The sequence below is a fragment of the Cydia amplana genome, chromosome 11 (genome assembly GCF_948474715.1).
Source record: "Cydia amplana chromosome 11, ilCydAmpl1.1, whole genome shotgun sequence".
NCBI classification, from domain to species: Eukaryota; Metazoa; Arthropoda; class Insecta; order Lepidoptera; family Tortricidae; genus Cydia; species Cydia amplana.
Window position 1 is genome coordinate 2,138,322 of NC_086079.1, and position 24,641 is coordinate 2,162,962.

General features: G+C 40.5%; 1 protein-coding gene and 1 long non-coding RNA gene across 2 annotated transcripts in view; both read left to right on the forward strand.

Moving 5' to 3' along the window:
• The window catches only part of LOC134652054 (uncharacterized), a 257,015-nt gene that overhangs the window by 98,586 nt on the left and 133,788 nt on the right, over positions 1-24,641 (forward strand). The gene's annotated exons all lie outside the window — the stretch shown is intronic.
• LOC134651914 (uncharacterized) lies at positions 2,428-16,425 on the forward strand. The gene is made up of 11 exons (XM_063507022.1): positions 2,428-2,582; positions 9,657-9,785; positions 10,528-10,792; positions 11,070-11,304; positions 11,627-11,881; positions 12,220-12,507; positions 12,760-12,926; positions 13,008-13,819; positions 14,009-14,235; positions 14,445-14,648; positions 15,333-16,425. Exons 1-11 carry the CDS (start codon positions 2,580-2,582, stop codon positions 15,880-15,882), a joined length of 3,135 nt encoding a protein of 1,044 aa, XP_063363092.1. The 5' UTR covers positions 2,428-2,579; the 3' UTR covers positions 15,883-16,425.

Consider the following 24,641-nt stretch of genomic DNA (forward strand, 5'->3'; position numbering starts at 1 on the left):
ACAATCCATTTCCTCTTTTATGGTTTTTTGATTTTTACCCTGTTTTGTCAAGAATTTTATCACGCATCGATGTTCTAATTTAGTTAACATTGTCAATTCGCACAGGATGTTCATGTTTGTTCAGCAATTGCAGAAAAACAAAAGACTATCTCGGTTCGAATTATACTTTTTTTTAATGTCAATGAATAAACCTTAGCGGCCAGTAACGAAAGAAATTTTAGAAGAGGTCGTAAGATATCAATACCGAGAATATTTTGAACGCCCCTCGTACATGGAAAAAGCATTAAATTATTATTTACTAGCGACCCGCCCCGGCTTCGCACGGGTTAACAAATTATACATAAACTTTTCTCTTGAATCACTCTATCTATTTAAAAAACCGCATCAACATCCGTTGCGTAGTTTTGCAGATTTAAGCATACTTACATAGGGAAAGACAGACAGCGGGAAGCGACTTTGTTTTAAAAATACTATGTAGTGATTGAATTATTTAAAAATTAGATTATGAACAGAGGCCCTGCAAAACTTTTCAGTTTTTATTACGGTGTAGGTAGTGTGATTACCCTAGGGCCTATTAGGTTTACCTATTACAAATATATATAAATACTAGCTTTTGCCCGCGACTTCGTCCGAGTGGAGTTAGTAATTTGGGTACTTAGCTTATTTTTGATCCAATCTGCTTTTTATCGATTCCCCGTACAAGCTTCCACCCCCCTTTTCACCCCTTTAAAGGATGACTTCTGGGATAAAAACTACCCTATACTCTATAGTATATGTCCTTCCCTGGGACTCTAACTATCTCTATACCAAATTTCAACTAAATCGGTTCAGCGGTTTAAGCGTGAAGAGGTAACAAACAGACAGACAGACACACTTTGCGCATTTATAATATTTGTATGGATACTATGGATATACAAATTTCTTAAAATACATATTGAGCGGTGGATAAAACGCAGCCTTACCTTACCTACATATTGTACCTACACATGTTTTGCCTACTGTAGGTTTGCAGGCGTCCATAGGCTACGCTGTTGGTGGTTGCGTGCTGGAGGTGGCGCCCGGGCCGCGCCTGCAAGTGAGAGATTCCTCTCACACCGCACGTAGGGCAGAGGCCGGGCGCGCACTGAGATTCAAGTGTACGGACATTCGGGACAAAAAAGTAACTAATATATAGGTAGTCTGTCAAGCTGGATATGTCAGTAGCAATGTAAAGCAAACTAAAGTATGGTATCCCTAGGATACGAACAAAAAGCAGCAATGTACATCGAGCACCGATGAAATGTAAACAAAACAGTTCCACAGATAAGATATAAATTCAACTGTTGCTAACCCGCGATTTTTAAAATTTTCTGCCTTTTTCTACTGACAAGATTTGCTTGACAAAGTAGTAGTAGTAAAATACTTTATTGTACAAAAAGAAACATAAAACATGAAAGAACACACATCATTAGTACAAAGGCGAACTTATCCCTTTCAGGGATCTCTTCCAGTTAACCCTTGAGCAATTGAGGGAGAATTGGGGAACGGAAAGTATAATTCAAATTAATAAATGATGCTTGAAATAATAAATGTATGAAGTTTGAAGTATAAAAACTCATAATCTCGTCTATGTGTTATTATTAAGGCTTAGTTAAATTAGATATGAAATTAAAAATATTAAGATATAGCGACGCGCATGTGCGACCAGTGTCCACAGACTATTAGTTGTATTTTGTTAGATGTAAAATTTTCCGGTTTTATTACGATGTAAGTAGTGTTATATTAAAGCTGACTGATGCGTTTAGATTTTTGACCCTTTCGGTGAAAATAATGTCAATTAAAACAGGACCAATATACCATAGTACCTAGCTTGGAATCGTAATATTATTAGTGTCAGTAACACTTAACATGAGATTTTCGATCCTTGATAGAATTGGGATTGATAGCCATCAATTCTTGAAATGCCTTTTTTTTGCTTTATCTTATTAAATCCTAAGATAATCGAAAAAATACCCACAAAAATATTGATTGTTGATGCCAATCTATCCTATTTTTATCAAGGATTATAAGGTTCAATTACAAGGATTTTATCATGATTATATATCATGAAATAGTCATGTCACCAAATATTACATCAATCTGAAAGTGGGCACTAATTAACATTGTGTAATCTCTGTTTTTATATTTAAAAAATTAAAAATGACAGTTTGATTGAACTAATTTGTCCCTTCGGTCTGTTAATTTATAGCAGTCTATTTGTACAGAAACAGGATTAAATATTGGGCACGTTAGTAAATTGGCCCACCGAACTGTCATTAATAGTAGTCTACTTAATTAGGGCCCTAAGCAAGATACCAACGCTAGAGTAAATACAGCTGCAGTTGCAATCCGAATGTCACTTGTATTGTACCTTTCACTAAAATCTGCCTTTCAGAAAATATCCAGTATGTACAATTATTTCCAGCTGTGTTCCAACAAGCCCACCGTGGCCCGGGCCCGCGCACGCGCGCCACGCGCCGCGGCGGGGCGCGGCGCTGCAGCAGTGTGGCGCCGCCACGCTGCTCGCCCGGACGCCAGCGACATGCGGCCTTGTTGACGCGATGGTGAGTTCCGCGGTGTTTTAGTTATGGTGCGAGGCCTGTTGTAGTTCTGGGCTACGTTGGTGATTGTGTGTGTAACTAGAGAGAGGCCGTTGCGAAGATCCCAGTGAAGACTAGTTTTAGTTCTTATAAGAGAGTGAATCGAAGGCAGTTTTAGTTTCGAGAGGTTTGCTGCACGTTACTAGTAGTACAGGTTCTACGAAGGTGTTCTAGTTCCGAGGCCGAGTTGGGGCCTTACGTTGGTCTCTGTGAGTGTAGCGTAAGGTGCAACAAGCCGTTGCGAGGATACCATCTCGCGAAGAGCATTCGTTCTAATAAGAGAGTGCAAGCCTCGGTTATAGTGCGAGTCCCGAGGCCTTTCATAGATTGACACCTTTGTGCGTTGGTCTCCGACGTTCGTGTGTGAAACTACCGTAGGGTGTAAAAGCCGTTGCCAGGATCCCATCTCGCGACTATTCGCGATGTCAATCTCGATGTATTTTTAATCATGGCGCCGCGAGACTGTTGTCGTTCTGATCCCTACGTTGGTGTCTGTGTAGTGTAGGGTGTAAAAAAGCCGTTGCGAAGATGACCATCTCGCGAAGAGCCTGAGTTCTGATGAGAGAGTGCGAGTCTTGAAGGCAGTGTTAGCTCCAGGGACCTTACCATGATGTCCTTATTGCGATTCTGTTTAGGACCTTAACTGAATTTTTAAGGCACGGAGTTATGCGACTTATAGCAGTTTAGGTCCTAAACAGAATCGCAATAAGGACATCATGGTAAGGCCCCAGGACTTCCAGGAGGGTGTTTTAGTTCTAATGGTGCAGAACTGGTGTAGAACTAAATGAGAGAGTGCGATCCTCAGTTATATGATGCGAGTTGAAAGGCCTGTGATAGTTCTGACAGTTTCGTTAGTGTCCGACATCCGTGTGAGTATCTAGAGTAGGGTAAACAAGACCAATAACATCCTGGGCGACTTTTTTAACATTTCATGTGACCAGCTGACGGTTCATCCACCTCGGCAACCAGCTGCAAATGCTGAAAATAAAATTAATGACTAACAGCGTGTACAGAAAGGCTACGATGGCCGGCTCTTTATCATTTCTGCCTGTCACGTTCTAACAAGTAGTAAGTGCGAAACTGACGCATGACATTAACAGGTGATAAAAACGCGACCATGATACCGCGACTGATGGATGTAAAACGTCTAGTTTTGATTGTAGCGAGGGTATGACGGACCTAGTTTTCCGAGAGCTGTGGTCGAACCATATCTTCTGCATTCGTGACAAGACGAAAATACAATCTTGCAAAAGCTTAACCGCCTCGTTGTCTAGTGATACTACGAGTGTAATGTTACAACTGAAATATATATCTCCAGTTGCCGCTTCCGGATTTGAACTGGCGTCTTCAGCTTACGCAGCTAACGCCCTTACTACTAGGCCATCTGGCCACGGCGGTATCGGTACCCGTCCCAAATTCTCCAGTACCCATATACAATGCAAAACCTCCCCATTGAAATAGATTGGTTTAATTAAAATATCAGCGCTTAATTCTCCATTATAATGAAATTATAGCAGGCCAGTGAGATAAGTGATTCTATTAGGATGTCTAACGTTCATGATAATCATGTAGTGTCATAACTCCACAGACAGTGATTAAGAAGGGAGAGCCCGGGAGACGTGCCCAGGGATGGCAGGGAGGGTTCAGCCACCTTCCATAAAAAACTAATGAGTAAAGATTTCCACTAATAAAAGGATGATTATCTGTCTATGCTAACTCTGCTCCGACTCTGAATTTACATAGTATTAAAGTGCCATTATAACCGTAATAATCTCAGGCGGTCTTTATATTGCATGTGGATTTGCACACAACTCCGATGTGCGAGCGGGACATCGCTATATACTTATGCGCATAGTGCTGTCATATGGTCATCGCTCATACAGCGGAGCGACGTGCGAAATCACATTGATGTGATGGTGGTAAATAGTGGCACTTTCATCCATACTAAATGCGAAAGTGTGTCTGTCTGTGTGTTACCTCTTCACGCTTAAACCGCTGCACCGATTTAGTTCAAATTTGGCATAGAGATAGTTTGAGTCCAGGGGAAGGACATAGGATAGTTTTTATGTCGGACGGCATGCCTAAAGAGGGTTAAAAGAGGGGTGGAAATGAGAAAATTAATGAATTGCCTGTTAATTGGTATAAACAATAATAAAGCAATATGCTCAAAATTATTGCTATTAGATTTTAACTAGGCGCTGTACTTATTCTAACTGCTGGAACTAATTCCACGCAGACGAAGTCGCGGGCAAAAGCTAGTACTTTATAACTACTAAATATTGTATACAGAGTTATAACGGTCCTACTTTACAGTCATACATTACGCGATTGAAAGAATCTTTCTTTCATCATTTTAAATTGAATTTGGAAATAATCAACTCTCCCGAAGCTCCATGTCTCCCAAACTCCCCTAACTCAATAATTTGAGGGTGTCGTATGAAAATGAGTTAGGCCAATTACGGCGACGTGGTCTTGCTTAGTTCCATATGTTGAGAGGGAGATGAGTATTATAGTTGCCTGTAGAAAGAAAAGTATATTCAGCGATAAACGCTTGTACAGTCGAAAGTATTAATTCATGTCCCATTTTGTACCTAGTCACAGTGACAATAGTATGAGATCTCTAGCGATTTTCATATTGAGCGTCACTGTGACAAGGTACGAAACGGGTCATAAATGAATACTTTCGACCGTACCTACCAAAAATTAAATATTGGCCAAAATGTATTTATGAAAGGGCCCACTGATTAACAATCAGCCGGACGGTATCGACCTGTCAGTTGTTCGGAACTGTCAACTTTTTGTTCTAACTGACAGGCCGGGGGACTGTTAATCAGTGCGCCCGTTAACTTTAGAATGTATCTGTATCAAGTGCAAAGTTGGCCTTTGCTCCGTTAATATTGCCGGCCGCAGGCTTATGTTTTACGAGGACGAGTAATTGCTAGCCGCCAAGCGGCGCGCCCTCAAGGCTATTGTGGTGGAGTTTTTTTCATTTGCGGGTGTACGTAAATGTTGATTCTTGGCATGCGTTAACATAGATGGAATTTAAGCTATAGGTACTTAAATCCTGTAGTGACTGCATATCGTACTCAATCGATATTTAGTTTTTAGGTTGAAAGTAGAATGACCTAATTTGCTATAATCTCGACTACATTTTAACGGTATAAACACCCCAACACCCCAATGTATTTAAAAACTTTTTGATACTTTCCTATCTTTCTATATGTAAGTTTGCCTTTATTTAACCTAAGTGCTTCAGAGAACTCAAGTTTTCAGTTTCTCTGAAATAATTAAGTACGAACTATGCAGTTATATTATTGTACTTCTAAAAGCTTGTAATAAAAGCTACCTGGCAATAAAACAACCTCAATTATACTACTAGCTTATTTACTATGTTATTGGCGTTTTAATACATCATATTTAATTATATATCAATCTCATTATACTGCGTTATTATTATGCGTCCTATAGTTTTTAATGAAACTTCAGGACGATTTTTGGGAAGAAATGAAATTATTTTTATCAAATATTTTTATTTGTGTTTTTGATTTGTTCACCTATGGAGAGCTTTATGTCACTTTTTATTTAATAAGTATATGATATCTATTTCAGTTTATAATCTACAGGACGCTTAATCCATACGTCTTTTTTGAACAAGTTTAGCAGAGTAACTGTTCTGAATTCATAGCCCTTACTACGAGAGAGTATTAACACATTCCAATCACATAACAAGCTTTAGTCTAACCAGAATATGCGCTCTTCAATTTGTTACGGAACGAGGGATCTGAGTTAGATTGGTTGATTTAAGCGTTCGTTTAATCTCGTTAGGCGATAGAACGCGCGTTAGGCGGAGTACGGTTACGCAATCTCTTTAGCGGCTACCCTTAGTTTTTGCGGTTAGAACTGTTTTTGACGTCTCGTATTATCAGTCACGTGACTGATAAAGGGTCGCCACCCTTAGGAAAACTGTAATAATGTAAGTTTCTTACTTATTTGCAGTGACGGGATACCTGTATAGGTGATATTTTTGTATACAGTTTCGCAATTTCACAAGAACGACGTTTGTCTTTTCTCTCCTCAAAATATTCTAATGCTAAATAAATATTACACATTTCATTTCCAGTTCTTTTTAAGTATTTATTCTTTTTGTCATGTTTTTGTACCTTATATATGAATTTCCATTAAGTATTATTCAAGTATTCACTCAAATTACAAAGCTTTCTGTTGTTCAAAAGTTACGGATAATGTTAAAAGCTGTGTGGGAGTACCTACCTTGGATTACTAGAATGCCTTTTAAATTATTGTATTTTGGTAGGCATTGAGTAGTAATGTAAACGTCAGACGTAAGATCAAGCGTTTTATTAAAAAAATACCAAATTATAATTTTTTTCGTATATCCGAAAGTGAAAGTATATGAAAGGATTTAATCCGAATCGCTTCAGATCTGTAAAAAATTAAACATTAGGTAGAATGATTTTTAATGTAAAAAGTTTTTCCGCAACTTTTAACTTTGTCCCGATGTATGACATAATAATATATATTACTTTTTTTCTTCCCATACATATAGTATTCGAATAAGATAACCCGAGACCACCTACAAACAGAAAATATTACATTAATAAGAAAATCCCCTTACAGCATATGGAGCCATATAGGTATGGCAGTTACCTATACTCAATGGACAGCTATTGAAGTTCAAAAGTTTAATAATTGTATATGACACTGCAGTAAAGAGGTTAAATTATAGAATCCTACGCTTACTGTTTGATTCAATCAATATTATATTCAATCAATCAATATTAGCTCGAAGCTTTTTTTTTTATTTTTTTTATTTAAACAACAAACCAGTAAAGCGCACACGAGGCGTAGGCCGCGTAGGCGTGAGCGTCGCGTAAGCGTCGCGTGTTACGAGAGACGTAGTTCTGGGCACCAAGCGTCGCGTAAGCGTCATTCCGCGGTATTCGGAAAACAAGATCCGTTCTAGACTAGAGAACGATACGATATGTACTAGATACGTTGTAGTTTAGATTTCAACTAGTTCTCTTTTGCAGCTCAATTCGGGCAACAAATGTCACTTTTACGTTAAAATATCGTAATAATATCTTGTGGAAATCGTTCAAGAGTATCTCCAGAATCGCACAAATGTCAAATTTGACAGGCAAGATCTTAAACATATCGTTGTCGTATCTTGGTGATGTCTAATAGACATCTAATAGATGTCTAGTTCAAAATCCGAATCGGGCCCATCGTTCTGTTTGCATTCAAGCTCTTCACGCTTACGCCTGACTAATGACGGTAGAGATCACACGCTACGCTACGACTACGCTTCGTGTGCGGACTTGTTTGAATTTGTACGTGCTCGCAGCGCTCTCGTTCTACGCCGCGCTTACGCGACGCTCACGCCTACGCCTCGTGTGCTGTGGGCCTAAAGCAGTATCCAGACGAGCTGGACAAATCGACCGATTTGATAGGGAAAATAATTGGCGCCAATCTCATCTAGCGTCCACACGTACACAATTTAATCACCAATTTGCATTCCATAGATACTAACTTCGTAAATTGGCATTTTTGTGTCCGCGTCTGATGATTTGATCGGGGAATCAAATTGGAGTTTGCGTCCGCACGCCTGATTCGATCGGACAATTTCATCAGATTGGCGAAAAATTGTCTCGTCTGGACTCCACTTAACAGCCATATTCCAACTCTAAGATACGTCAAATATAAGATATTGAAACGATATGGATCGGATATGTCAGTGTCAAACAAGTGTTAAAAGTGACGTATTTGTTTGAAGAAACGTCACTTTTGACACCTGGCCCCTATTTCACCAAGCCGACATTTGTCAGTGACATATGTCGAGTGACAATTGTCAAGTGACAGGTGATAAGTGACAATTTCGTAAACTGTTTTTGTATAGAAGTACTTATAAACATGACAGGCATTTAGTTACAATTGTCCATCTTTCATTTAATGACAATGATTTGGTGAAACAAGAGTAGTTTTTATAAGTCGACATATTTGTCAATTTTGTCGGTAATTATTGACATGAGATCGGAGCTGTGTCAGGCTTGGGTGACAATTGTAGTGTTTTCGTTGTTAGTAAACCCCGTTATCAATGTTGCAGTTCATTGAAAATAAACGTTGGCAAAACTTTGTACCTTAAATTCGCCTTAAGGGTAGAAATAAAAATCGCTTTAAATCGCTTTTAAATTCTTCTTAACTAGCATGAAATCATAATTCCACTATAAATTGTTATTGTTGCCTATGAAGTCGTTTAGTAATTCAATATTTAGGATTTGGATTTGGAATAAGTCTCAGTATAATAGTTTTCATAATTAAAAAAAATTATAATGCGGAGTTGGGGACCGGTAGCGAAATTAGGTACCTATGTTGAGGTAGGTAACGTTTTTTTAATAATTTACTTGAGCGAAGTTGGGCACTAACAGTAAAGTTAGGGTTTTGGTTAATTAGAAACTGAATCTCCGCGAAAGCAATAGTGGTGATATTCTTATAGTATAAGGGAAGGGGGTATATAAATAAAGTACGAATAGATTTCTACTTTGACGTCACTGACTTTGCATTTGCAGAAAAAATAACTTAAAAGTAACAAAAAAATTATGCTTTCACGCCTTGTCAACAAATAATGTTTTTTGCAACAAATAATACGCTGCATTGCATTAGATGGGGTTGGGATCCCAATCAATATCATGTACCTAAGTGATGACAACACGGCACAACGAAAGCAATTAACGATCTCTTGTCAAGAATTGACAAATATGTCGACTAGTAAAAATTATGCTTGTTTCACAAAATAATTGTCATTAAATTTAAGATGGACAATTGTACCAAAATACCTGTCATGTTTATATGAAGTTCTATACAAAACAATTTACGAAATTGTCATCTGTCACCTGTCACATGACAATTGTCACTGGACATTTGTCACCTGGCAAATGTCGGCGTGATGAAACAGAGGTCTGTCATTTTTTTGACAATTGTCGTACCTGTCAGCGTGGTGAAATAGGGGCCATTTCTACACAGAGGGCGGCGGGCATGGGTGCGCGCGCGCTGGTGCTGGCGGTGGCGGTGCTCGGCGCGGCGGCTTGGGGCGCCGGCGGCGGCGGCGGCAGCGGCTGTGGCGTGGCCGAGTTCGCGTGCCGAAGCGGACAGGTGAGTGACTATAGTCCGACAAGAAAACGTAGAAATTAAAAAGTGGCAATATTGTTGTATCATCCCGTTTTCTTAGATTACAAATAATTTATTGAGAAAAGTATAGTGTACATAACAGTGGTTGCTCTTAAAGACTAAGAATTTATATAAAGACAAGTAGTTTACAAATGCCTGAACTAGGATTCCCTGTGTTTGATTGATTGATTTGAAAGAGACGACACTACAATGTTGCCACTTTTTAATTTATACAATTTCTCGTCGGACTGTACCTATGTATGTGTGTGACGGTGGCTTTGGTTGACGTATAGCAAACACTGGACGTCTGTGTTATCACCTATCACGATGGAAATGGCTATGTGGGGTATATGACACCGTAAGATTGTGAACCCGTTAGTTTATAATCTAACGTAGGTTAGGTTAGGTTAGATTATAATCTCCCTACCGTCAGTTTATAATGTAACTAGCGAGATTATAATATGACGAGTGTTTACAATTTTACGGTGACATATACATTGTATGAAAGGCGGATGAGACTACGCGGCCTTAACGTGGCGTAACAGGAGTAGATTTTGATAATAATTATTCTAATATTATCAAAGATTGCACCTTTTTTAAGCTCTGAAGTTGCTGACCTGATTAAAATTGCTATCCTGAATAATTTACTTAACTAAGAGTGAGACAAAACTGTCCTGCACCTACTTCATTCTTAAATATGAATTATAGATGGGTTTCTTTTTCGCAGTGCGTCCGCCTTGACCGCTTCTGCGACGGCACAGCCCAGTGCATGGACGGGAGCGACGAGCCACCCCACTGCTCGCCCTGCAACCGCACGTACTACGGCCGCGCCGGCGTAGCCTATGCTCTCGCCGTCGGCGCTGGTGCTGGGGTCGGCGAGGCGCCGCCGCCGCCGCCGCCGAGAGTACCTTTTCTGTGCCATTTGACGTTTACGGCGGGAGGTGGGACGCATGGGGATTTGGTGCAGCTGGCGTTTGAGGAGTTTCGTGTGGGTTAGTAGCTTTAGTACCTACTCTACAACTTTGGTTTATTACTCGATTTGAAATATTTTGATTTGTGTTTTTTTCGTCACTTTTTCTTTAGTATATGACATCTTTTTAAAGATAAAAGGTATTTATTCGTGACGATCACAAAACATACGTACCTATTTCACTTTAATACTCTCATTTTTTTCTACAAAAGTATAAATAGGTAAATAATTGGGTATATTATATGATTCGGGGCCTTTTCATACAGCCAATTACTTTTATAATTTTATTCGTCATTCAGGAAGATACACGCCAGGCAATGTCGACGGCTGCCCTGATGGCTACATGCAGCTCGCAGAGCTCGGTCGCCCATTCACTGGCGGTTCATGGTGTGGTGCATCCGAAGGTGCAGCGCTGTACTACAGTGAGACAGCTACTGTCACTGTCTCTGTCAAACTGTTCCGAGCGCGCCTTGGGGAGCCGTTTGGTCTGAAGTTGAGATACAAATTCTTGCAGCAGAGAGATGCAGTTGTAAGGTGAGTGATATCGAGTTTTTAAGACCTTTACCAAATTATATGGAAACCAATCCTAAAGATGTGGTCTCCTACTGCCGTAATACGTTGCATACAGCGTCACATTGTATGGCCTTGCCCTTTTTTTTGATAGTTGTAGTCGTAGTGTTGGAAATACACAAGGGTAGTGTCATTTGATTTATGCGATGCCGATAAGTAAAAAAATGCGAATACCGTAAACTCTCTCGTTTTTATTCAATGATTTAAAATCAGAAATATCATGTCGGCGGATCAACAGTTATAAATAACATAAAAGAAGGTCTAGAGTTAAATGTTTTCTAAACAGGTTTGGAGCGTTAGAAGCACCTTTAGAACGCGGGGCAGTATCACCCGGGACATACTGCACGCGCACTTACGAGGAATGCCACCGTAAACCTTGCCGTCTCCAGAGCCCCAATTACCCTGGAATGTACCCTAGGAACGTGACCTGCTATTGGAGTTTACGACAGAAGGATATTCCAACGTGCAAGCATGCTATGATATCTGTAAGGCAGGATCATTCACATAAGATGCAGATTAAGAGATCCATATCGATGGCCAGGTAAGGCCCAATCCCAAGAATTTACCAATTTTTATTTTATTTACATCATAAGAACCCACACAGTTTTAAACATGATCTTCGTGCCACAAGCTATACGCTAAGAGGAACAAAGTAGTTATTAACAATCCATCTAACCACCAAACAGACTTCAATATCCACCATATTTCAAATATCCTCACACCCACATACCACTAAATAATTCAAGCGCTAAGTTTTTTTTTTTGCTTACTTGTTGACGGTACTCGTATCTTCGATACTTGCCCAATCTCTGACAAGTTTTACAAATTCAAGGTAATTTTAAGCATAAGGTAATGGAATAACAGTAATTATATTTTCAGTCTAAACAAAACGGGTCGAGCGGTACGAGCGTGGCGAGAGTGCACAGGCGAGCGTGACAGACTAATCTTCTATGACGGTGCATCAACAGACGACCCAGTTCTTGTCGAGTATTGTGGTGGAGACTGGCTACCGAGAGTCACGGCCCGTGGCCCTGAGATGTTGGTAGCCTTTCATTCGTCACCGTATTCTGCGCCGTTGAGACCACCAGCACCGCTTGCGCCATTACGAGGTTTCGAGCTTGATGTTGATGTCATATTTGCTGATTCAGACTCGCTTGACTATGCAAGGTAAGAACACAAAAATAATGGTTATTTACTGTTTTGTGATTCTATAGAAGGATTGGAGGTCTTTTTCTTAGATGCCAAGTTGTCTCAAAGGGCCACTAGCAGGATACGTAATAAGTTTGGAGCGAAACTATTTTTCACTTTATACCTAACCTTTGAATTAATGGAATACATTGTATCGTTGTTGGTGGCGTGGATTTACTGTTTTTCGACGGTGTTACATAGAACGCAAGTCAAGCCAAGTTAATCTTTCAGAGAGGCACGTAGATGCGAGTTTCATGTGAAAGCGTCGTCTACTGAAGAAGAGGGTAATGGAACTACACCAGGGGCCGCGGGGCGTGGACGGCGGGGTCGACTGCACGCTCCTACACATACACTTCCACCAAATACGACATGTACTTGGACTTTCCATGGTCGACCAGGTCAGTTTTACTATAAGTCGAAAACTGGAGCTGATGCTCTTGATACCAGAAGATAAAAAGTTGTTGCTTTTACGTCAACAGGTGACTTGGTGTGGATCTACTTCTCCAGTTTCACCCAATATTCTCTAGTGGATGGTCGTCGCATGGAAAGCAGTGAAAGAGAAGAAGATGGTGCTATTGCACCACCTCGCTCTCCTACAAGTACTGCAGCGAGACCTATTGGAGCACCCTGTGGGGTTGAATTAAGGGTGTGGGATGGTGGTGGAGGTGGGGTCAGTGGGGAAGGCGCTAATATAGGGCGTTATTGCGACGAAGTGCCTCGTCTATGCGCAAGAGCTGCCTTAGCTAACGCTACTCGTTCCCCTCGTCCCTGTTCTCCACCTGATGGATACGTCTCTACAGTGCCATTACTAGCTTTAGCAGCTACAAGTCGCTCTGGAACTGCAACTCATCCTCTACGATTCGCACTGCACTATGAATTTATTGACGCGCGTTTAGCAGGGGCTGCGTTACCAAGCAATATACCGAGAGTAGCTCGGCCGGTGCCAGCGGCTTGTGCAAGGTTACTTACTCGTCCAGGAGAGTTACTGTCACCGGGGAATGCTTTATGGTTCGGGCGAGGTGGTGCTCGTCGTTTGCGCTGCATTTATAGACTGCAATCAGAGTCGCATGTAGCAATAGAGCTAGCCACGGCATCATTTGGAAGACGACCTCGCTGTTTTACCCGCTCAGACCCAGCCAGCGGTCGAATGCGATGCGTACCAGAGGCTATGGAACCAGAGGAAACACCTGTGGAAGAAAAAGAGGCAAATGAAGATTTTGATGGCGAAGATGACGCACCGATGCGTGTACCGCATTTAATGATCTATGAAGCTCCGTGGCCGGGATATCGAGTAAGTTTAATAATAATAACTGTGACAAAAAAAATCTAGTACCTGCAACTTCAAACTATAAAAATGTAATATTCTTAAATTTTTTTTTATAAATAAAGCCTATATTCAATTAAAGGCCTGTGCCCAGCAGTGGGACGATATAATATATAAAGAGTTGGATCTTTTTTGTTACACTCGTATTAATTGCAGGTACCACTCGGGTGCATATGCGACAACACATCCGCGCCGATCCGCCACTCCGGTGCCGGCGCTCTTGAGCTTGTCCTAACGGCACGCTCATTAACGGCCGATGAAGACGCCCGCCATCTTCATTTCCGTGGTTCTTGGAGCACGCCAGCCGCACCGGCGTATAACTGTGCGATACGACGGAGGTTGCCCCCACCTGGGGGACATATTCATCTGCTTTATCCGTATGAGTAAGTACCCTTTCTAACTCTACAGTTTATCAGGATATATTTTATCTATTTGTGCTTCCTGATTCGGTTAAATTGTATTTTTTGAAAAACAAATTATAGCCAGCCTTTTATGAATGTAGTATGATACCTTTGTTGACGAGTTGCCGCTGACGCCGCCGCCAATATGTATCCACCAAGGACAAGTTTCCAAAATCTATCCATATTCACAGTGGCAACCGCGCCTCAGAATGCGGCGAAACCCCCTTCCTCCTCATGGCACGGGGTAACCGCTCAGTATTCCTCCGAGTGTGGGGCGACGAGTTGCCGCTCACGCCGCCGCCGCCTCCGCCTGCAGCCGGCGCGCCGGCGCCGCCGGAACCACCGCTATGTCACACCACTAATCGCGTGCTGGTTTATCACGCGCATACTTCCAGGTTTGTAATTTTATGTTATACCGACACTCATTTTATCAGATTAAGATAATTATATAAACAGATACATTAAGATAATAGGACATGGTTTTGTGTAACCCAAAGCTGGGATGGATGGGTCGCTATTATGACGCAAACAGTTATAAAATAGTAGGTATGTTGAATTACTAACGGAAAGTCTTTAGTTTAAATAAATTCGCTTGCTTCGTTACATTTACCAACATTTCAACGCTTCTGATTAAAAATTTACTTTAGGTGCTTCCTACCAATTAATGATAACACTGTTCAAAAGTTCTATGAACGCTTGAACTATCTCGAGTTGAATTAATCGTGCTGATAGCCTGTATACAAGCGAATTAATTAACTTCAATCTTACTAAACTGTTGTTTTGTCAGTGATACGTAATTATTGTAATTAACTGTTGTTAGTCTTTGATTAAAGGTGACGTTTTGATGTCGATTGCAGCTGCATTACTGTTATGGCGTAGTTGTTGCCGCTGCTGTATCTGTCAATTTATCTAAATCTGTAAATTAGTGTCAGAACGAGCGGCAGTAATGCGGCGGCGAATTTGGGTAGATTTAATGCGAAATTCGGAAGAAAACAGGCCGTACGAACTTGTCATTTAATTTTCATCTAGGATATAATTCAGCTTAGACGGAGTCTAATTCAGGTTTTCTCCTTGTCCAGATTATTGAAGGCGATCTGCCCAAGTAGCAGCGACGAGGGCCGAGCAGTCCAAATATTCACCGACGAGTGGTGGGGCCGGGGCCGTGGTGGGGGCTCCGGGTCCGCGCTCCTAGTAGTCTGGGCGGCGCGCGAGGCCGGCTCAGCCCGCATGGCCTGGATGGAGGTCTGGAGGCCTGCGGGGACCGCCCCGGTCGGGACTCCCGGTGCTGAGCCAGTGAACGCGACAGCTATGTGTGTGAGAGGCTGCAGTGCGTTGGCAGCGTGTATGCCTAGCGCGCTTTGGTGTGATGGCGCGCAGGATTGCCCCGGAGGCGCCGACGAGGCCGCTGGGGCTGGGTGTGGCGCTGCCGCGCGCCTATTAGCGGCTTTAGGCGCTCCCGCCGCGGCAGGAGCACTCGCAGCGCTTGGAGGCGCTGCCGCTTTAGGAGTTCTACTCCTAGCCGCGCTCAGAAGGCGTCGACGAGCAGATAAAGCGCTGTTAGCGGCCGGCGGACGCCGCGCTACAGAAGAGCTGCTTTTCGATTCGAGGGCGTCTTCAGTCGCCTCCTGACGGCGCGAGCGCTCCGTCGAGTACATCCACGTGGACCGAGAGACCACGGTGTGACGGGGCGCCTAGCTGTATATACGCGCTGGTTGTACATAGCGCTCACTGTACATAATGTGCTGCACGACGTGACGCGACGTCTCCTGTGATATCGTACCTTACGTTGATAGATTTTATCTCGTTATTAACATTCTATTGTTGCGTTGATCTCGGTAGCGTGTTTAATTTTGGCTGACGGCCGATTTGTTTGTGCGCTCGATACCAAAACGGCATATGTACCATGTAATTCTGTAGATTATACGTCGTTTTGGTTTATAGTTATTGCATTTCACGAATACATCCTTACTCTTATTATTAAGATGGTAAGGTCTAATATCGTGTGTGCTTCGTGAAATGCAATGTGTATTCGATGGAAACGAAAAGGGGCGCGTTTTTATTTCTATAAGTATTATATTCTATTGATATTTTTGAAGAACTGTCCCGTCCCTCGTTTTCACTTAAGTTATACGAAACACTGATTAAACACATAGTTCAAATTTACGAACTAAACTGCAGTTTGATTTATGACCCTGAACCCTAATATACCTCTCACGTCGACAGATGGCGCCTATGACAGTTCATATGAAATAGCTGTCACGTAAAAATGTATGTAACCCTAAATAGCCGAAAGGGATAGTGTCGTAAGTTAGAAAGGGATATCATGATTCGATCCTGAATCGCAGTAAAACTTGTTTTGTAGGAAGTGTTACATATTCTGCAAAGCAGCAGGCTAGCCACTTGACCATAAGCGATTCGTTTTATTTAATAATCACTTAACAAGAAATACATTACAATAAAAGAAATCGAAAAAAGAAAATTGGTGAAATAATACAAATACGATGGTCTCATTATACAAACACAAATAATGAGGCTTGCGAGCACTAAAGATTTAATGATCATTAACATTAAAAGTTGTCCTAGATACAAATAATGATGTGGAAATTAATATTAAAATATCAGTGTCAAGAAATGCGACCCAGTTTTTTTCTTTATTTTAACCTAAAAACAAAAGTCGCGTTTAAAATGATTGTGTAAGTACATCTTAACATCTTGTTACAAGTTTGATATTTTTTTGATATGACCTTGGGGGTGGCTCACGCTAAAGGATCAAAACGCGAAAGTTTTAAACACAAACGCCTTGTTCCGTATCCGTCCCAGACAATTTGGACTGTAATTAACAGTTGAAAGGTTATTAATTCAGTAGCAAATTTTTGAATAGGGCTTTTGACGGGTTAAGTATTATATTGGTCTATGTTTGTTTCCTACTAGGGCGTACGGTCGTGTCCTGGTTTCGTGTACCTACACGTGTTCGGTACCCGTTGCCGTACAACACGTACATGGTTTTCTGACCCGTTCTACACGTGTAGTCGGGTTCACGTGTAATTAAGATCCGTGTATCCGTGTACCCGTGTACACGGCGAAACGGACCTTAAATACATGCGGGTCTAAACCGTTCTTGACGTGTAGCGGAGATTAAAGTCATGTATAGCTTTAAATAAAACAAAGATTCAGGGTCAGGAGCTCCGATTATTTACCAGTTTTATCGGATTTTCAAATTCGGACTTGCAAGTTATATTTGACCCACTTCCGATGCTGAAAAAAAAGAAAAAAAAGCTGAAAATTTCCATACGTGTGTAAGTCGGGTGACAATGCAATATTATCGTACCATGGAGCTGAACTGAACTGGTTAAGAACACGCCGGGCTTAAGAACACGGGTACCCGTGTCGGCGTGTAACATCACGTGTATCGGGAGCTCTATTTCCTACAGTCTTCATTTAAAAGGTCAAACAGTTCCAATTTCTTCTGGATTGTGTTGATCGTCACAATTGAAAGCACATTGTGCGCCGAAGCGGAAGAAAGGCATTCGTTGGATACGTTATTGTTTATTTAGGACGGCATAAATGTAGTCCAACCAGAGTTCTATTTGCATTAAATATTGTTGCATCGGTTTAGACCATAGATATAATATTTTTAAAGATAGAGTCTAAGCCATCTGTCACCGTAGCCTCACACACACAGACAAATGTTATGTACGTTTAACAATGAGGAACCAGAGGCATGTGGCCACGACGATAAAGTGATATCGATAAACTATACGGCCTTTTTACAATTTAAATTTTACTTGAAAGGATTTAAACTACCTAAAATGAACAGATAACCATAATAAAATAACTCTATATACACATACAGCGTGTAAATCCAAAACGAGCGATAAGTTAAACCAGATATAGAATTTATCCTTGTAAACATTAATTTAGAAGTTTTTTTAAGTTATTCTTAATTATGACCCCGTTATAATTATTTGAATTATTGTCTAAACTAAAGGATGCATGGAACGCCACATCTATAAAAGTTACATTAAAAGCAAATAAAATATGTTTTTCGCCATGAATCTAGTATTAAACTGGATTGGGCATGAGTGGTGGGGATAACTGACAGAACGGGATAGACTTGTGTATCATTCAGTATAGGAGTAGCAGCGAAAGCGCTATTATTGTTTGTCCTTGTCACAGTCTCACATTTTTTTTTATTCCCCACCGTAAATTATAGCCTGACCAGTAATATATGATAATTGTCAAGAGGGCGCTGTTATTCTCATGTATAGGGTGACAATTCAGTGTAGTATGAAAAAATTAGTTCCAGTGAAATTCCGCAACATGGCGCACCCTCAATAGATCCTAGTTCACCTATAGCATGGATGATTGGTCGAATTTGTTTGTTTCCCACCATAACAAATAAATTCGACCAATCATAGCGTCGCATTGCGTATGTTTTGTCCCTCACGGAGGCACGCGTAGACCACTTCTATAGGATGCTACCATCTATGGTTTTTCGCAATAATTAAGTTTATTATTATTTTATAAAATATGTATTAATTATCCATTAGCATTTCCAGGGTGTTTATTTTTAGTGAAGATATCGAAGCTTCAATTAATCCCTATTTCGTTCCGCTGTGTAGAGAATATCGATATATAACATGATTAAAATCGAAGTCCACATCCCTAAAAACGTGCAATAAACTCACACATACACAATTTAACGCACACATACAAAGCTTGCCCACCACCAAAATGGCTACGGTTTGACGGATAAATTTTGTACTGAGAAATGAGAACGTTGGGGCCTTGGTTTAGACAGAGTATGTCACTTCCTTAGGACGTCACTTTCAGATGACGTCGCATTCTGAGTTTGTCACTTTCTGAGGTCGTCACATTCTGAGTACGTCACTGATTACTAACTCGAAAGTGACGTCCTAAGAAAGTGACATAATGCTCCGCCTAAACCCAATAATAATACATAGTAAATTTCCCGTTTTTATAGTCAACATCCTATTGAAGTCAGAAAAGGAAAAACACGGGAAATCTCTTTATAAAGTAAATACGCACATTTTCCAATACCTAACTATAACACAGAAAAAATAAACAACCGTATAGGAAGGAACCTCTTTAGGTAGGTACAGTCAGCGGCAGAAGTTGCTAAGCGGGCGAGGTGTTCAAAATTACTTTGACGAGCTCTTATTCTCTTAACAATAAAGTCGCGACAAGATCATTTTGAACACCTCACTTACCAACTATTGCTGCTGACTGTATATTTCCTGACTAACATTTAACACAGAAAACATAAAGAAACGTACTTCAACTTCAGGCAGGTGTGGCTCACTCCGCGATTTCGTCGCGTCGCTACAAGTACATGCGGCCCACACCAACTTTGGTGTCTAGCCATAGTAGTTGCCGCGCACCGCTACGGAACGAACGCCTGCTCGCGCTTGCGCCACCTAGCAATCATATCTGTCGTAATAGACACGTTTTGTCAGAGAGTGAATCTTCTGTTTCTACCTATTATTTATTCTGTGCTTCAGGTACATTTTCTGAAACCTAACACAGAAAATATAAACAACCGTATTTCATCTCGCAACAGCTTTTTTTATCGTACACAAAGCCCGCTCTAATATTAACAGGGTGCTCTAAATGCACACGCGATGATTACAGGATGTCCCGCCTTGTCATTCAGGCCTGTTTGAACAGTGGCTATTTGATACGGTCACGAGTGGTCTGTGTCGGTATTAGTATTCTGTAATATTATGCCTGGGGTTCTAATATAGAAACAGTATCAAACAGGAAACAGTATGAAAATTTGGTACAAGAATGTGGTACTTACCTAAACAATTGAAGGGATGTTTACAAAAACAACATAACTGACTACACTAGACGGAGTTTAGAGCAATTATTTCATGAAACCGATGTTGCCAAAAATACGAGGGTGCGGGGGGACGAGGTGAGCGAATCCCGTGCCGTGATTGGTCCGTTCAAAAACACGGATCAATCACGGCACGGGATTTTGACACTTTGACTCGAAGATGGAGTAAAACTACCGTACGTATAGTGGCAGAGGGGGTAGCGTTACTATGCTCAGTCTAGAGGATGTCTTGTCTGTCATATCTGTCGTAATAGACACGTTTTGTCAGAGAGTGAATCTTCTGTTTCTACCTATTATTTATTCTGTGCTTCAGGTACATTTTCTGAAACCTAACACAGAAAATATAAACAACCGTATTTCATCTCGCAACAGCTTTTTTTATCGTACACAAAGCCCGCTCTAATATTAACAGGGTGCTCTAAATGCACACGCGATGATTACAGGATGTCCCGCCTTGTCATTCAGGCCTGTTTGAACAGTGGCTATTTGATACGGTCACGAGTGGTCTGTGTCGGTATTAGTATTCTGTAATATTATGCCTGGGGTTCTAATATAGAAACAGTATCAAACAGGAAACAGTATGAAAATTTGGTACAAGAATGTGGTACTTACCTAAACAATTGAAGGGATGTTTACAAAAACAACATAACTGACTACACTAGACGGAGGTTAGAGCAATTATTTCATGAAACCGATGTTGCCAAAAATACGAGGGTGCGGGGGGACGAGGTGAGCGAATCCCGTGCCGTGATTGGTCCGTTCAAAAACACGGATCAATCACGGCACGGGATTTTGACACTTTGACTCGAAGATGGAGTAAAACTACCGTACGTATAGTGGCAGAGGGGGTAGCGTTACTATGCTCAGTCTAGAGGATGTCTTGTCTGTGGACTATACTGGTTGACACCTGAAACAATTAACAAATTTAACAATGTTCTTAAAAAAGTGTCAACCGCTCTAAGCAGTTATGTTGTTTTTGTAAACATCCCTTTAATTGAAGTGTAATTTAATCAGGTAAGAATAATACAATACATAAGATAGGATACAAGGATTGGAGAGGGAGACGGGAGGCCTTTGCCCACACACATAGGTTTCTTCTTCAACCTAGCGTTTTCCCGGCCTAGCGCCAGGGTCCGCTTTCCTGCTCAGTCTTCTCCACTTCGCCCGGTCTTCGGCATCATCTGGTGTGAGATCAACTCCATCCATATTTTGTGATAAGCAACTCAAAAAATAATACAATTTGGCTAAAAGCGTTGTTTTGATTTGAATCATTAAGTAGAAAGATAAATATGAAAAGCGTTTGATTTATACGTTCATAAATAAATACAGTGCAAATTATACAAAACCCACGGTTCTCGAGTCCGATTCCCACCTTGCTTTTTATTTTCTCTAAAAATCTCAATTTTGCTTTTTTTAATTCAGTATACTCGCGCCGCAACACCGTTACACCCAGGGCTTCATATTCGGGTCAAGAGTTCGGGCCCTACTTATCACAACATCTAGGGTTGTCACTGTCAGCTCTGTAAATAATTCCTAATATTAGATGTTTTACTTTAAAACGTCAGGAGTTCAGGACTGAATATGAGGAAATGTCAGGATATTTTTAGGGTTCCGTACCTCAAAAGGAAAAAACGGAACCCTTATAGGATCACTAGTGCGTCAGTCTATCTGTCCGACCATCACCCCCCCCCCCCCTTTATCTCCGAAATTAATAGGTCTAAAATTTTGAAAAAAATATACAAAATAGTTTTTTACCTATAGATCACAGAAAAACCTATTAGAAATGTGCAGTCAAGCGAGAGTCGGACTTAATGGTCGGAACCCTGGAACGCGAGTCCGCCTCGGACTTGGCCGGTTTTTTCGTTTTGGCATATACTCTGGCTACTTCGCCAGTAGAAAAATGCGTGAATTTTCTACGGGAGGACAACCCTTCGCGCTTACACTTTTAATTTGCCGCCTTTTTCTACGGATGGCGATGGCTTGCCAAACTTTAAAGTTGCAAAAACTTCTTTCTCTCTTCTTTCCATCCTGTTACCCCCTGCTGGGGTGTAGGGCTCGAATATTTTCTTGCAATTACTTGTTAAGAAAATAACCCGCTTGTCTGGCAACCCTATAGGCAAATTTATTTATTCGTCCCACGCTGATTCGCTCCACGGCTGCTGGTTTCTTTGCATATTTAATTCTGCTCCTAAAAGCCCTTCCATTCCTCTAATTTGATTTGCATTCGCTCTGATGTTTGGCGCTGAAGAAATCTGGACCGTTTGTAGCGATTCATTGATTGTTTGTAGACCTTACGTATTGGTAATAAGGTCTTAATTAACTGTGTCAATCTTGGTGCTATTTAAATTGGTAGACAAACAGACACCGTGTTTATAATTAATTTTATTAGGAACAAGCTTTTGTACGCGGCTTCGTCTGCGCGGGATGATTAGATCACTGATAATAATAAGTTTGTGAAAAAAAAATTGGTACAAGCTTTTATCGCTGACTGTACTTTTCTTTCCTCAGGCAACTAATAATCATCGAGACAATTATAAAAACCCCAAACCCGTTTTAGTACTCTTAAGTATCTAAGCTCCCTAAAATATGTTAATTAAAGAGTTAAACCAGTATATAGAAATCTATGAGTTTGAATGTCACCCTACACAGTTTCCAAAAAAAAGGTTAAGATAAATTTGTCCAGGCCATCATGTATAACCAAAATATTACTGCATCCATATTACGTCAGATCCTTCAACTTTTTGCAGCATTCCAAAAGATCTTACGCGCTTCACCTTTCCAACCAATTTCATACTATTCCTACACCAGCAGAAAAATGACGTTTAAAAATATACACATGAGTTTTAACCCTATTCCAAAGTACTAAGGTCCAAAATGTGGAGATATTATTAAACGCAGTGACGTCAGTGATCGAATCACGCGTTCTGATTGCGGCACCGGCTGATTGCTAACGCGTTGTGTCAACCCCCCCTGTCCACCCGAACCCCCCAAATTTGCACACGTGACGAGGATAATTCAATTTCGTCCCATTCGGTGGATTACAAGAAATTCCAAACAGACGCGTTAAAATTCACACGTCTGTTGTGTGTAACACGAGTTTTGATGTGCAGGCCATGATGGCGAATCTTACTTAACGATTTTTTTATGGTTTTGATACGATCACGATGATCGTATTGATTGACTGTGCCTTAAACTGTTTTTTGACACGTTTTCACAGTTAATAAAATATGACATTTATGCATCAAGTTTGTTTACAAAGGGCTTACCGGGCGCGAAAATCGAAATTAAGTTATCTGCCTCTTTATCGGTCGAATATGCAAGAGTGATAGACAGGTTAGATAACGAATTTTCTTGTTTCGCGATAGACCCTCAGATTGTGATGGATTGTGGTAGTGGCGTCACCTACGCAGAGTTTCGCGTATATATTCCCTATTGCTTGAACGATCGTCGTCTCAAAACAAGACCAAAACAGTAACGGGTTATTAAATCCGAATCGGACTTCTCGTCCCATGTGTTTTGTGACCCGCACATTTGTCCTCTGATTAATTATTTACCCCGCTCTAAACAATACGTACGAGTATAAACTCCGCTTTATATGTTATCTTTTGTCCGTTAATTGCTTTTCAAGTTTGGAATTAATGCGCTAACTTGGGGTTGGAGAGTTATGATGGCTCATAATCCTTCCGTAATAATAGACAATTTGGATACATAATATTATTGTGTCCGGTCTGACTGTCCTGATGGTGATGATAATAATAGACAATTTGGATATATCTATATATTTGGATATATATAATGGCACGTATTTAACCGGTCAACTAATTAATCGAATTTGGGTAGTTTAAAAAAATAGCAATGGCTACTAAAATTAATAGTTTGGCAACAAAAACGTAGCCTTAAAATATGTTAATATGAGTTGTATTTTTATGCCGTTACAGCTTTTGATTATTTTGAGGCAGGTACCAAGTATTTATTTGGCAACTGAATTAATATATTGGAGACCATTTATGAAGCACATTTTAAAAAGAAAACGGCTATCTATTAATTAAAAAATGAAGTTCTTTTAAAATATTTTGTTTGGTCATTACACGGTCAATCTAACACGTTCCTCCTCGCTTCGCTCGTCGTCGCACCTATCTGTTGACTCTAGCAGGACACAGTGGTAACTATTGAAATTAGTAATTAAAAATTTAAAGATCTAATGGTACAATGGCCATTAGGCGTTTCATGTTTAGAAATTTCGACTATAAGTACTTATACTAACCATTGCGTATTGGTAAATTAATTTGAGGTGTTTTGTGTAAAAAGTGACCATTCATTAAATTTAACTGATTTCGTGTTAAAATACTACCTAGCTGAAACGATATGATCAGTTATGATTAGTTGATTACTTAGGTGTGAACAACTAGATGACAACTAAATTTTATGATCGCTTTACAATATTAGTTGCCAATTTATTATTTTAGACGCCATCCTATCACTTTAAGTTCCCTATAATTTTTTTAGGTGGCTTGATTTTGCTGCCAGT

What these genes read in the sequence shown, in the direction of transcription:
- LOC134651914 (XM_063507022.1), top strand. An exon ending in GACTCGCTTGACTATGCAAG is followed by an intron (nt 12,508 to 12,759) that starts GTAAGAACACAA and finishes TTAATCTTTCAG; the next exon opens with AGAGGCACGTAGATGCGAGT. An exon ending in TATCACGCGCATACTTCCAG is followed by an intron (nt 14,649 to 15,332) that starts GTTTGTAATTTT and finishes CTCCTTGTCCAG; the next exon opens with ATTATTGAAGGCGATCTGCC.